This window comes from Trachymyrmex cornetzi, unplaced genomic scaffold (genome assembly GCF_001594075.2).
Source record: "Trachymyrmex cornetzi isolate Tcor2-1 unplaced genomic scaffold, Tcor1.1 scaffold1560, whole genome shotgun sequence".
Taxonomy (NCBI): domain Eukaryota; kingdom Metazoa; phylum Arthropoda; class Insecta; order Hymenoptera; family Formicidae; genus Trachymyrmex; species Trachymyrmex cornetzi.
Window position 1 is genome coordinate 5,118 of NW_017296158.1, and position 13,206 is coordinate 18,323.

The following is a 13,206-nucleotide window of genomic DNA, read 5'->3' on the forward strand; positions in this document are numbered from 1 at the left end:
GGCGGCAGCGGCGGCCGGAGGGACCGCGCCCTGCGGATATTGACCCCGCGTTATCCGATAATGCGCCGCAATGATGGTATACCACGCCTCCGCGGGCCCCGTAATTGTCCCTTCTCCCCGCGCGAATTTCCCGCGACGTTATCCTCGCACACCCTATAATTCTCCTCTCTCGACGTCATCCCCCTCATCATGTGACGTCATCCCTCTCCACCTGTGACACCATCCCCTCACCCTGTGACGTCACCCCTCCCCTCCCTTGTGACGTCATCCCCCTCGCCCTGTGACGTCATCCCTCCCTCACCCCGTGACGTCACCATTTATGACGTCCCCCCCTCCCCTCCCCCTGTGACGTCACCCCCCTCGCCGCTGGTACTCCCCCTGCCCCTCACCTCCCCTTGCCACCACTTGGGTTAGAACCGGCCTATATACCCTACTAACGCCTATTTCTTACGAGCAGTGCAATCGTTGGCCCAAATTTAGAGTCAAGTAATCTAATCCTTTTAACTCGGGACTGGACTACGTGCGATCCCTGAAAAGGCAAGGTTTATGAGGTCTCAGGGTTTTACAAATGGAGAATGAGAGAGAGAGATGTAAACTTCTTAATATTATTTATTAAAACTAATCATTATTAATAGTAACAGGTTACAAATAAAAAATAGAAAAACGTCACGCATAGATAACATTATTATTATAAATTAAGATTATTATCAAAATTATCATTACAACTAAGATCATCACTACGAATTAACACTAGTTACAAAAAGAAATACAAATAAAAAATTTGTTGTCGCAATGAGGAAGAAGATGGTAATTACAATTTTCTCGGACCATGAACGTTCGTTTTATGTGTATGAATTGTTAGAGGATGAAACTCAGGGCGAGAATTGTGTTGTTTTTTTATATTTCGCGTATAGTAGCGGAAGAAAAGAGGTTGAAAAAGAATTCCGGTGTTGAATATAGATAGGCGAAATTTGGATTAAATACTGGAATACTAGAATGAGGAGGAAGAGCGGCAATTGCATGCCGGGTTTCTTGTGGATCGAAATAATGGGGCCCAATCGTGAAAGTCCCCTCGGGAATAGGTTCGGTAGTCCGCGGGAATCTGCCAGTTCCGTCGATTCCATTGATTTTAATGACATTTAAAAGAACAGTATTTGAAATAGTGAATTATTTACTCTTTAGCTAATTAGTTTAATTTCGGGACAAATAAATGATAATCCATGAGACTTACGGTTTTCTGCTGTAGGAATGTTCGCATCAGATGTCGGATCCTAAAGAAATGATGAGGTTCATCACTCGACTAAAAGGTCGCGCACAGACTCTAAGATTTTTATGAAGCGGAAACTATTTAACGTATAAAACTTTGTATACATGATGAAATCGTATATATGACTGACTGACTGACTGAGTAGCAAGACCGGACACAGAATATGGGCGAAAAATAATGAGGAAATAAATGAGAGCTAATCTCGTTGTCACGGTTTATATAGGGAGCTGTGGAAGGTGGTCCTCTGATGAGAAGTGTTAAGTGGGAAAAATCAGAGATTTGGATTGGAGGGATTTTTCTGTTTTTGGTAGAAATTTGTGTTTCATATTTTTACTGGCGAACTATTTTCAAAATTTGCTCCACCCGCACTGCAAATTTCATCCCTTGAGAACTTATTGGTGATAAGTCATCACCTTCTCTAGATTTTCTGGTCTACGGTCACCCATTGGCGAGTTTAGTTTTAGGTTTCCTTTACGAAGAGAGAGAGAGAGAGAGTATTTTGTTCATCACCCCCTCCGAACGACCCGGCCACGATAGTTTGAAAGCTCGCATTTCCCCTCCCCCCCTTTTTTTCTTATCTCTATTGAATGTGCGTTCTCTTGTCTAGACAGTGTTTCCTTCAACTTTTATAACCGTCAGCAAAAAATTAAAAATTAACCCTGTCATCCTATTTCCACTTTATTGCTTCCTGTCGTTAATGAAAGAACGCTCTTCAACGCGTTGTCACATATTTGGAATGCAACCTTCCATTCACTCAGGATTTCCGATCTGCATTTAGATATATTTTTTTATTAAAACAGAACCGAACTTTCTCGACAGGGTTTGTAACTCTGTCATAAGTTTTATTACCGTAGGTCGGGTAATCCTGGGTACCTATGTTTTTTGTCGCACTCCTAAAATGGGAAGACTTCAATGACATATTTCCTACATTTTGTCACGCTCGCCGATCGGTGACCGTTAACTTTCTGCATTTTTTTCTTCGGGCCCTGCCTCAACAATTACCCTGTTAAGTATTCACAAAACGAGGAAATCGTGGAGTCCTCCCGGACGTAACAACATATATTAACAAATCGTCTCAATAAGCTACGGTCGTTTCAACGCGGCTAATGCTCTGGTATGCTTTAATGTACCGTCTAACAAACTTCTCAATGCCACGCTGTTTTCTTTTTTCAAAACTGGTAATTCAAAAATGGATTTGATGTGATTTTGGACGCTTACACGCTCATTTTCATATCTTGCCTTTAGACCAAGCGTCGCTATAATTTACGCCCGTGATTTTCAATGACTCTATTGCTTTCGCCTCATCGTCCTTTAATGCCGACTTTAAGTAATGAAATTTTTGAATATCATTTAGGGTATCGTTGGAATGTATCAACGAATCGAATATACCAAAAAATGAATGCCATTCTTCATAGGCTCCGCTAAAAGTAAGAAGATTAATTTTAGGTAATCGTGCATGGGCATTAGTTACTCTGCTTGTTAGATCATTGAATGTCACGGTAGGTACTACGTTCGATTGATTTAAATTTATAACGAGAGCTGGTCCAACGCGTTCTTTTATTATTCTTTCACATATTAATTTCAAATGAACGTATTTTTCTTCGTAGCTAGTTATTTCTTGTTCTAATTGTGCTTCAGTTACTTCTTTATCATGAACGCTTAATTCCATCAAACTCTCTTCTAACGACTGTCTTAATTCTTCTAATTTGTCCAATCTAATTTTTATTTCCTCAATATCAACTGTATTTACATCTATAGCCTTTATAAAATTTTCCACACGCGTGAAACCAGCTTTTGCTACTCTTTTTCTTAACTTTATTTTTTGTAAATGTTCTTAGCCATTTTGAAATGGTCTTGTATGCGCGAATTTGCTTTGAAAGAAACTTATACAGTAAAATTGGATATTACAAACTATTCGTTACAATGAGTACGAAAAATTTTTTATCTTATCCGCTTCGCTATATGTACGAGGTGTGATAAAAAAGTAAGATGACTTTGTGAATTTCGCGCGCTCTGCGAAGCTACACTCTAATTTCAAAATTTTTTTTTGTTGTGTTGGTACACTCGTCACGATCATATGTTCACAGTTTTGACTATATAGCATGTGTTGTTTTTATGTGAGAGGCATAAAGGTTAGACTCGTGTTTGCGTGCTCGGCGATTTTTTGCCGTTGAAAATAATGGAGCAGAAAGTTTGTATTAATTTTTGTGTAAAAAATGGTATTAAGTGTTCAAAAACTCTTGAAATGTTGACAGTGGCGTACGGTGAGTCAACTTCGAGCCAAAAAAATGTTTATAAATGTATAAGTTATTTCAAGAGGGCCGAGAAAATGTTAACGATGAACCTCGCTCTGGACGCCCCAGCACGTCAAAAACCGACGAAAATGTTCAGGAAGTGAAAGAAATTGTGTTGAAAAATCGTCGAATCACGATTAGAGAAATAGCTGATGATCTTAACATATCGTTTGGCTCATGCCAATCAATTTTAACGGATGTTTTGGGTATGACACGTGTGTCAGCGAAATTCGTTCCAAAACTGCTTAATTTTGATCAGAAGCAGCGTCGCATGAACATCGCCCAAGACATGTTGAACGACGTCAATGATGATCCTGGTTTGCTCAAAAGGGTTATAACTGGTGACGAAACATGGAAAATTGAAAAGGCCCATGAAAGGACGAAGATTTGCGACGATTGAGGAGATTAAGGCTGCATCGCTGGAGGAGCTCAAGGCAATACCCAAAAGTGCATTTCAGAAGTGTTTTGACGACTGGAAAAAGCGCTGGCACAAGTGCATTGTATCAGAGGGGGATTATTTTGAAGGGGATAACATAATTTTGGATGAATAAATGAATATTTTTTTATAAAAATGAAAAGTCACCTTACTTTTTGATCACACCTCGTATAAGGACTCGCCGTTTCGTGTATGGAAAGACTCGCCGCCTCGCCACTTCGTGTGTGTGAAGACTCGTCGCCTCATGCCTAAGGACTCGCCGCCTCGCCGCCTCGTGTGTGTGAAGACTCGTAGCCTTGTATGTATGTGAGATTCATCGTCTCGTGCGGAAGGACTCGCCGCCTCGTGTGTGGGGCCTCGCTGTTCCTTACGAGGGCCTGCTTGTTGGAGAAGTTTCGCTTGCGCGAGAGCTCGTCATCTCGCTTGTAAAGATGGCGTCCGCTTTCGTAACGAACACGCGTGCTTGCGATGTGGCTTACCATTTGCGAGAGCATCCGTTTCGTAATTGTGCCACCTTTGCTTTACCCTCCGTAATGGGCAAATAATCATGTCGACGTCTCGACAGACTTTCAATTGCGCTACCTTGTTGTCTTGTGTGAGGACTCGCACGTCGTTTTTTTCAGGCTTCGTCTCGCTCGCTCGTTGTGTTCGACAAAGGCGTCCCGCTCTTATTTCCCAGTTTTGTAATTCCGGGATCCGGCTCGAAGGACCATGAAATGAATTATTGACTGCAGGTTTTTGGATGAAGGAATGGCACTCGTCTTGTCTACTTTTGGACACTTTTATTGCACAACAAAAATGTGATGCTCTATCTAGCTTGATTCTTATAGAATGTCGTAGTGAACGTAGCAGGTATGCATGCGCATACCAACAGCGCTCTATGGAACGGAACTACATGACACTAATAGCGTTTTTCATTGGCAGAACTAGTGCGCACTCAGTGCACTTTAAAGCCGTTGTATAAAAATCGACGTAAAGATATACGTTTAATAAAAATGTATAAACGAATTGAACCGTGAAATATTCGATACATTTTATTGTGCTATTTGATAAAATAAATTTTGGGCATTTTATTAATTGAGATATCTCATTTTTATATTTAGATCAGAATAGTGTACAACAGCTTTAATGTATACTGAGTGCGCACTAGTTTTGCCAATGAAAAACGCTATAAATCAATCGATCATCAGCGCTACAACACCGCGCAATACAAATAAAGTAAACGACTCAGATAATTATAACATAGGTTGGGAGTCGCTTTACGTGGAAGTATTGAAATGAGATTATTTGTTTAAACTTCTTTTGTTAATAAAAACTTAAAATAACTTTTTAACGAATAACGAGCGACGGCTAAAACTTATCGAAGGTTACTCAGAGTTATTACCTTGATAACATATGTCAAGATCAAGGTCATTGGAGGAGGTCCCCTAATCTGGAGTATTACCTGGAATTTAATCACTGCCACCTAGATAAAAAGTATGGACAACGAAGTTGTCCACAGTATTGTAGCAGTAGTATTGATTTAAACATTCTAGATTATGTTAAACAATCGATGACACCCAGTTGCCCCGGTTTCCCCTATACATAATTAAATCGAAGACTTTATAAAGGTGTACCAAAATGACCGTCAAATGTTTCATACGCAGTAAACTGAGTCGAAAAGTCCTCTACCATTTTGCAATTTTAGCAATAGTTAACAAAATAATAATTAATAAAAATCGTCGAATATTGGTTTTCAATAATTTTTAACTTAAATACTTTTTTTTTGTACAGCGGGGGAAACGCCTACGCATGCCCTCGGCCCGTGGGAACGGAACTGAGAGTTATGTGGGACTTGCACCCACTAAAACTCTCGCCAGTGTCCTTCCTAGACCCTTCGTTGGGGGCATGCGTGTAGCATTCTTCCGGGACACTCTCAGGCCCGTCGGCCACGGCCGACTCTTATTATACGTGGAGTCGCCGGTGCCCTGATCGGGCCTACTTCCTTTCTAAGTGAGATTGGAGGACATATCCCCCTCTTATCCTGCCCCTCTCTTGTTTTGAGAGGACAAAATCGGATTCCGAGTTCCCGCTCGAGTCTCGACCCCCTTGCCTATCTAAGGTTTAGTCGATGGGCTCATACACCTTCGTTGCGACGGCGGGCGCGAATATGTGACGTCCCGCTGACGTGATCCTTCTCACCAGGTTAGCGGGGTTGGAAAGGAGCAGTTAAGTTCTGCCCGCAGGTCCCAATCCCGCTCTGCCGTTACCGCGCGCGAGCGAGCGGCAGGGCGATTGTCACCCGGTATCTACTGGGGCGAGGTGCCGTTCGCCTTGGGAGCCTCTGCGTTGGTTTACGTCTCCGACGCCCGGACGACGGACGGCCCCCATTCGCACGAAGTCTCACTCCCCATCTTTCTCTTTCTCTTTCAGCCTTCACCTTCTGCCGCATCACCTGCTTGCAGAAGGAGGAGATCGCCACTCATGCCTCCTCGCTCCCTATCATTTTTTTGACCAATGTAGGGAGCGAGAGGTCCTATCCCACCACTGCGACCAGGACACCGCGCTCCATTTAACTTAAGTACTATCAACTTTATAGAGAAACAGCAAGAGATAAAAATTGTTTATTTTCTTTTTATAGAGTTCTGAGAATTTTTTCAGAATTTTTTAGTAACTGCCTGACAAGAACCCCGTGCCGTGCACACCGCCGCGAGCCTCCATAGCTCGGACGGTGCGCTTGCCAGGCTATTCCCGCTTCCAACGGTCCGCACGCCAAGCGATCGGTAGGCGCATACACTCTTCGCGGTAGGTCGGGCGAGCATACGGTTATCTTTAAGGATTAATATCTCGTTAACTATTGGGGAAAAAAACTTGCAAAATGGTACAAGACTTTTCGACTCAGTTTAGTCCGCTCTACCTGCCCATGAAATATTTGGTGATTATAGATGTATACAGGGTGTCCCATATCCTTCATTAATATTTCAGAGAGTGAAAGAGGATTAAATTTTGAAGTAAAAGTTTTTTACAAGTTTTGGCTCAGATCATTATTTACTTTTTTTAGTTATTGATGATTAAATTTGTTCAATCAGAGAGCACGCAGCCGGAGTATGCTGGAGCGTAGCATGCCATGGCATTTTCGCGCTTGCTATACATTCTCCTGAATGAAAATTTATTCTAATTTTTCATATTAATTAATAAATAAATCAATAAATCAATGAAAGGGTGAAAAAATAAATAGATAAGTAAATAAGCAAATAAATAAACAAATAAATTAAAATAAAATCTAATATAAAATAAAATACCCATCCAACACAAAATAAAATATCTATCTAATAGAACGAATATCTATCTAAGATAAAATGAATGAATAAAGTAAATAAAATAAAATAAAATAAAATAAAATATCTAACACAAAATAAATATCTATCTAAAATGAAATAAAAAAATTAAATGAAGTTAAATAAATAAAATAAAATAAATTAAATTAAATAAATAAAATAAAACCTAATATAAAAAAAAAAGCCTTTTTAGCCTTTTTTCAAGGCTGTTGAACAATAATCAGTCTTTTATAGACTTAAAAAACGTCTAAAATATAAACAAATTTTTATAAATAATAAATAATTTATTTTTAAATAAAACAAAATTAAATAAGTAAATCGTTTACGATAGATTCATTTTAGATAGAATTTATTTATCTTATTTTATTTTATATTACCATTTATGTTTTATATTACAGGTATGTAAATATAAAACCGGAATTTAACAATAGATGGCCATAGCTGTCAATGTAGTTGCCGTCAGATCGCACCATTGAGGCCATTTCCTTGTTCTGACATCTGACAAAGATTTTCAACTCATAACAATACAAGTTTCATACAACAGTATAGTTTGTAATAGCGTTGAACATGTCGAATTTTGTGCCTGGAAACTACGATTTGCGGACAGCATTGATTTTCTGTTACCATTTGAAGAAAACTGCTGCGGAATCGCATCGAATGCTTGCCGAAGCTTACGGTGAGCATGCTCTTGGTAAATCACAGCGCTTTGAGAGGTTTAAAAAATTCAAAAGTGGCGATTTTGACATGAGAAACGAAGAACGTAGAAAACCACCGAAAAAGTTTGAAAACAGCGAATTGCAAGCATCGTTGGATGAGGATGACGCTCAAACTCAACAACAACTCGCGGATCAATTGAATGTAACACGAGAAGCCGTCTCCATACGTTTGAAATCCATGGGAAAGATCCAGAAGATGGAAAAATGGGTTCCACATGAATTGAATGAAAGACAGCAGGAAAACTGAAAAACCACTTGCGAAATGCTGCTCGCCAGGTACAAAAGAAAGTCATTTCTCCATCGAATTGTGAATGGCGATGAAAAGTGGACATATTTTGAGAATCCTAAGCTTAAAAGATCATGGGTAACTCCAGGCGAACTATCGACATCGATTGCAAGGCCAAATCGCTATTGACGGAAGACAATGCTCTGTGTTTGGTGGGATCAGAAAGGTGTGATTTACTATGAGCTGCTAAAACCTGGCGAAACCATTAATACTGAACGCTACCGACAACAAATGTTCAATTTGAATCAAGCTTTGCATGAAAAACGACTGGAATATCAAAAAAGGCAACACAAAGTGATTTTGCTTCATGATATCGCACCATCACACACAGCAAAACTGGTCAAGGAAACTATTAAGGCGTTTGGTTGGGAAATACTTTCGCATGCGGCTTATTCACCAGACTTGGCTCCGTCCGATTACTACTTATTTGCATCAATGGGACACGCACTTGCTCAGCAGTGCTTCACTTCTTACGAAGATGTACGAAAATGGCTAGATGACTGGTTTGGCTCAAAAGAGCAACAATTTTTTTGGCGTGGCATCCACAAATTGTCAGACAGGCGGGAAAAATGTATAGCTAGCGATGGGCAATACTTCGAATAAAATATTTTTTATCATTTTCATGAAATAAACGTGTATTTTCTATTAAAAAATTCCGGTTTCATATTTACGTACCTGATAGTTTCCAAAACTAAAAATTTGTTTTTTAAGTAGAAAGTATGTGTTTATAAAACAAAGAATTTATGTAACCCTCAATGCCATCGATGTGACAGATTTCCTCACCTAAATATCTATCAACTTCAACAATTAATACTTCGGTGCTAGTTTCATCATTTCATGCAAAAACGGGTCGAATGAACCTAATTTTATCAACATCAGAAGTGAGGAGATTAAACTCAACAATTACCATAAAAGTATAATACATGAATATTACGATTAAATACTTCGAATACTCAGTAATGATATTTATAAATATATATATATATTTATGTGCAAACTATGAAGTTTATAAATAAATTAATTAAAATCAATTATTACATATATTTTTTACATCCACGAAAAAACAATTTTCAGGGAATGTATTTTACACATACTAATCCTAGAAAAGATCTTTGAATTATTTCTAAGCGAAAGCAAACTGTTCCGTTGGTTTTCGCTTTAGAATTAATTCCAAGATTTTTTCTGGAAATAGTATGTGTAAGAAGCATTAAATTAATTCAGGATAATGTATAGCATCATAACAGTCACATTCTAGTTTTATAACAATAACGCAGCAAATTATAAAACTGTTATATGACTATTACATAACATCTCAAGTTACATGTCATCTTTATATTATATAGCTGCAATGATTCGTGAGTAGGAAATTACAACTAACGTGGACGTAGAATGTTATACATATGTTATATTATCTGTTATATTCCGTTATATAGAAGCAATATAATGGTTATATATTTGTGTTTGCTGGGTATTGGCGTCAATGTCGTCAACCAGCTCTCAGAATATACGGTTGCACTGTCTGGCGCTAGAGACGCTAATTGGATGCCTGCACATTCGAGTTATAATGTTTAAAAGCTTACGGCGGAATGCAGGGTGCGGGGCTCTTGATAGGCAGTCTCCATTCCCCGCGCACCAAGCCATCGATGACGAATATTCGGTGCTGTAGAAATTAATGTCTTTATTACGAAAATTGGGAAATGGTCGAGAACTTTACGAGAACTATGCTAAGAAATGAAAATGACAAAGTGATTTGTTCGTTGTCGAACTCTGTTTAATCATAATAATTGTTACGTATGATAGTTGGATGTCTATCGCAATGACGCAGGCAGCACATAAAAGACCGCGTAGTGATATGACCGTATAATAGTATCTCACAAGGCTTTTATTAATAATGATACAGTAGTGCCACAAAATAGTTATAGTAACAGAAAGTGTATAAAAGGCGGGAACGTAACGTTCATAAAAAAAAGGCAGAAGGAAGTTAGTAAGTATGTAAGGAAATAAGTAAAGCATAGAGCAAGCAGAAGTTAGAGAGGGTGTTACAAAATGAGAGCAGTTCATTGGTTCATGGACATTTGGAACGCGAGTGCTTAGAAGTACGCTAAACATTCTCAACTCTCTTCCTGTTCGAGTGTTTTTATGTGTCTACACTTCCCTATTGCATTAAACGATGCGACGAATTTTTCCTTTGAGAGAGCCTTAGTAAGAAAATCTGCATCCTGTTCTCTTTCAGTTTAACATATTTTATGCACAATTCGCCTTGAATGAGTTTTTCTCTAATAACATGAAAGTGTATGCCTATATGTTTAGTTCTTTAGTGAAATTCTGAGTTCTTAACTAGCTTTATCGTGCTTTGATTATCAATCAATAGATCAGTCGCCTTTTTACTAGGATTACGAATATCACTTAGAAGTCTTCGAAGCCAGACCAATTCTCTACTTGCCATACTTGCCGCTACATATTAGGCTTCAGTCGTACTCAAGGAAACCAATTTTTGTTGTAAACACCAAGAAATGGAACCATCTAAGGGCATAAAAATATATCCCGATGTGGAACGCCGGGTGACTAGATCTGAATATGCGTTTAACAGCGCTCCAATGTGCATGAGTATAGCATGTGAGATAACGGTTTAAAACGTTTACGGCGAATGTTATATTTTCAATCATGACAGAAACATCAAAGAGCCATTTGCCTCACGATAGGGATACTCTTCGTTTCGGTCCTTTGTCCTTCATAATTGAGGCGATTGAATGAGGATCTATCGGCACACAGGTTTCGCTTCTCTCAGCGAGGATACGTTCAATGTAGTTCTTCTGATGTATGAAAATACAGTGATTCTCCTTATCATGCTCAATTTGAATCCCAATGTGTGTTTTAGGACTGCATACAGTAATATCAAAACTACCCTAATAACACACTTTATCCGGGATACAGCCTGAGGATGTCCTTAGGATGTTCAAAGGACGTATGGACGTCCTTTGGACGTCCTCAGGACGTCCCCTGGAGCTCTGTGTTGTTAGGGTACTTTTAAGTGTCCTTGCAAATTGAACGCATTCTCTGTTTCCGCAAATATCATACCATCGTCGACGTATAAGCCTGACATTACATCCTCCGGACCCATTTGCATCCAACTGTCGTTCTATTAGGTGGCAGATGCTCCAGTCTCCAAGTGTGATTCATGACATCAAGTTCTTTTCTGATGGCTTCTTTTCACTTCTTGGCGTCCGATCCTGTAACAGCTTCTTCGTAGGTCAACAGTTCTACCAGCTCGGTGAAATTTGCCTCGTATCTGGCTTCTTTATTAGTGCTGTCTCTGTGATTATGATGAGGTTTTTCTGGCTTTGAATTATTGCCGATATCCTAGTGTAGTGTTCTTTTCGCCTTCTAACTTCTCAACATCTCCTATGTCGGGTTTTTTTTTGTTAAATGTTATCATTTTTGTTTTCTCTTCCTGGATCAGAGAGGTAAAGTTATTTCATTCTCGCTCGAAATACCCGTGTGCTCGGATTTCTCATTAAATGTGATATTTCATGGGATATTTTAATTGTGCCTGTTTCAACATCATAGAAGCGATAATTGACTGATTCTGTTTGATATCCAACGAACATCATTTTTTTTTATTTCGCGTCCCATTTTCTTCGCTGTTGCTCTATATGGACATAGGCTTCTCATCCAAAGGTTTTGAAATAGTCCCGCTTTGCCTGTTTTCCGACCCCCATATTTATGGAGTTCGAGCATCTTTGTGAGATAATGGAGTTTAATTATATATATGTTAGGCCGCGTTCATAGCCTCGGCCCACAATCGAAGTGGTAGATTTTTGGTATGTAACATTGTACGAGCCTTCTCAACTAGTATTCTATTGTGTCTTTCTGAACAATCATTCTGTTGTGGCATATAAGGGACTGTCATCTCCAATTGGATTCCTGGAGACGTCAAGAAGGATTTCATGTTGTTGACATATTCCTTTCCATTATTCATCCTGATAGCCTTGAATGGTCGATTGAACTTGTTCGTTACAAGAGCATAATACTCTTTAAAGAACATAGTAAAGAAAAAGCCGTTTTTTGCCCATTAACGGAAAAGTGTAAAACATAGCGAATCTTATAGATTTCGACCTGCTGAACACGATGTCGCCAACTGCTTCTTATAAACCTCTTTCAGCCGGGCCCAGGGACAACGAGCGTGAACGTGGCGGTTTTCTATCCTCTCTTGTTTTGTATTTTATGTATTTTTTGTTTTTTTTATATTTTTTTGAGTTGTATTTTTTTATATGTTTTAGTATTTTTTTATATGTCTATTTAATCGGTGTCTGAACCGTCAGACCTCTTCGTCCGATTCGTCATCCGTTTCATATTATAATTGTGAGTCTCAAAATAATCTGTAACATGGGAACCCGGTAATAGTATATTGCTCAAATAAAAAAATACTAAGCATGAAACAACCTTACTTTGCGCGGACGTAGCTCGTCGGTCACGGGCTGCGGCCAGGGTCGCAAAGAGGTTCGGCAGGGAGGAGAGAGATGCAAGGCGGTAATAATGTGGTCGATACGGATTTCGTGATAAGATGACAGTATATTCTATTATGAAGTACACTATTGTGAGTGTATGTATGTGTGTGTGTGTGTGCGTGTGATACAATTTGTCGCGGCTGGTGTGTTTGCTGACGGCGGTGTGTATGTGTGTGTATACAATGCGTATCGGTGTGAGTGTGCGGTGTGTATGTGTAGCGCGTATGTGTGTGTGCGGCGGGCACGATTTGCAGTGCGAACGTGGTCGCGTGAATCGCTCGGTGACGCGGGGTGCGCGGAACGTGGGCTTACACCGCTAGCACGTGCGTCGCTATGTTCGCGCGACGCGTCGCAACGCGAGGAGCGATACGTCGCCCCGATG

The 13,206-nt window shown here is 39.5% G+C and overlaps 1 protein-coding gene across 1 annotated transcript; it reads right to left on the reverse strand.

Moving 5' to 3' along the window:
* Positions 1-2,350: 2,350 nt before the first annotated feature.
* On the reverse strand, positions 2,351-11,437 carry LOC108758463 (uncharacterized). The gene is made up of 4 exons (XM_018503450.1): positions 11,342-11,437; positions 11,025-11,222; positions 2,507-3,026; positions 2,351-2,442 (listed from the first exon to the last, which is right to left on the reverse strand). Exons 1-4 carry the CDS (start codon positions 11,435-11,437, stop codon positions 2,351-2,353), a joined length of 906 nt encoding a protein of 301 aa, XP_018358952.1.
* Between the last annotated feature and the right edge of the window lie 1,769 nt (positions 11,438-13,206).

Excerpts from the sequence above, each read along its gene's own strand:
- LOC108758463 (XM_018503450.1), bottom strand. The coding sequence starts at position 11,437 with ATGGGTCCGGAGGATGTAATGTCAGGCTTATACGTCGACGATGGTATG. Across the intron at positions 11,223-11,341 it reads ATTTGCAAGGACACTTAAAA|GGTAGTTTTGATATTACTGT; the intron begins GTACCCTAACAA and ends GTGTGTTATTAG. Across the intron at positions 3,027-11,024 it reads ACAAAGGACCGAAACGAAGA|GCTATAGATGTAAATACAGT; the intron begins GTATCCCTATCG and ends AATTTTATAAAG.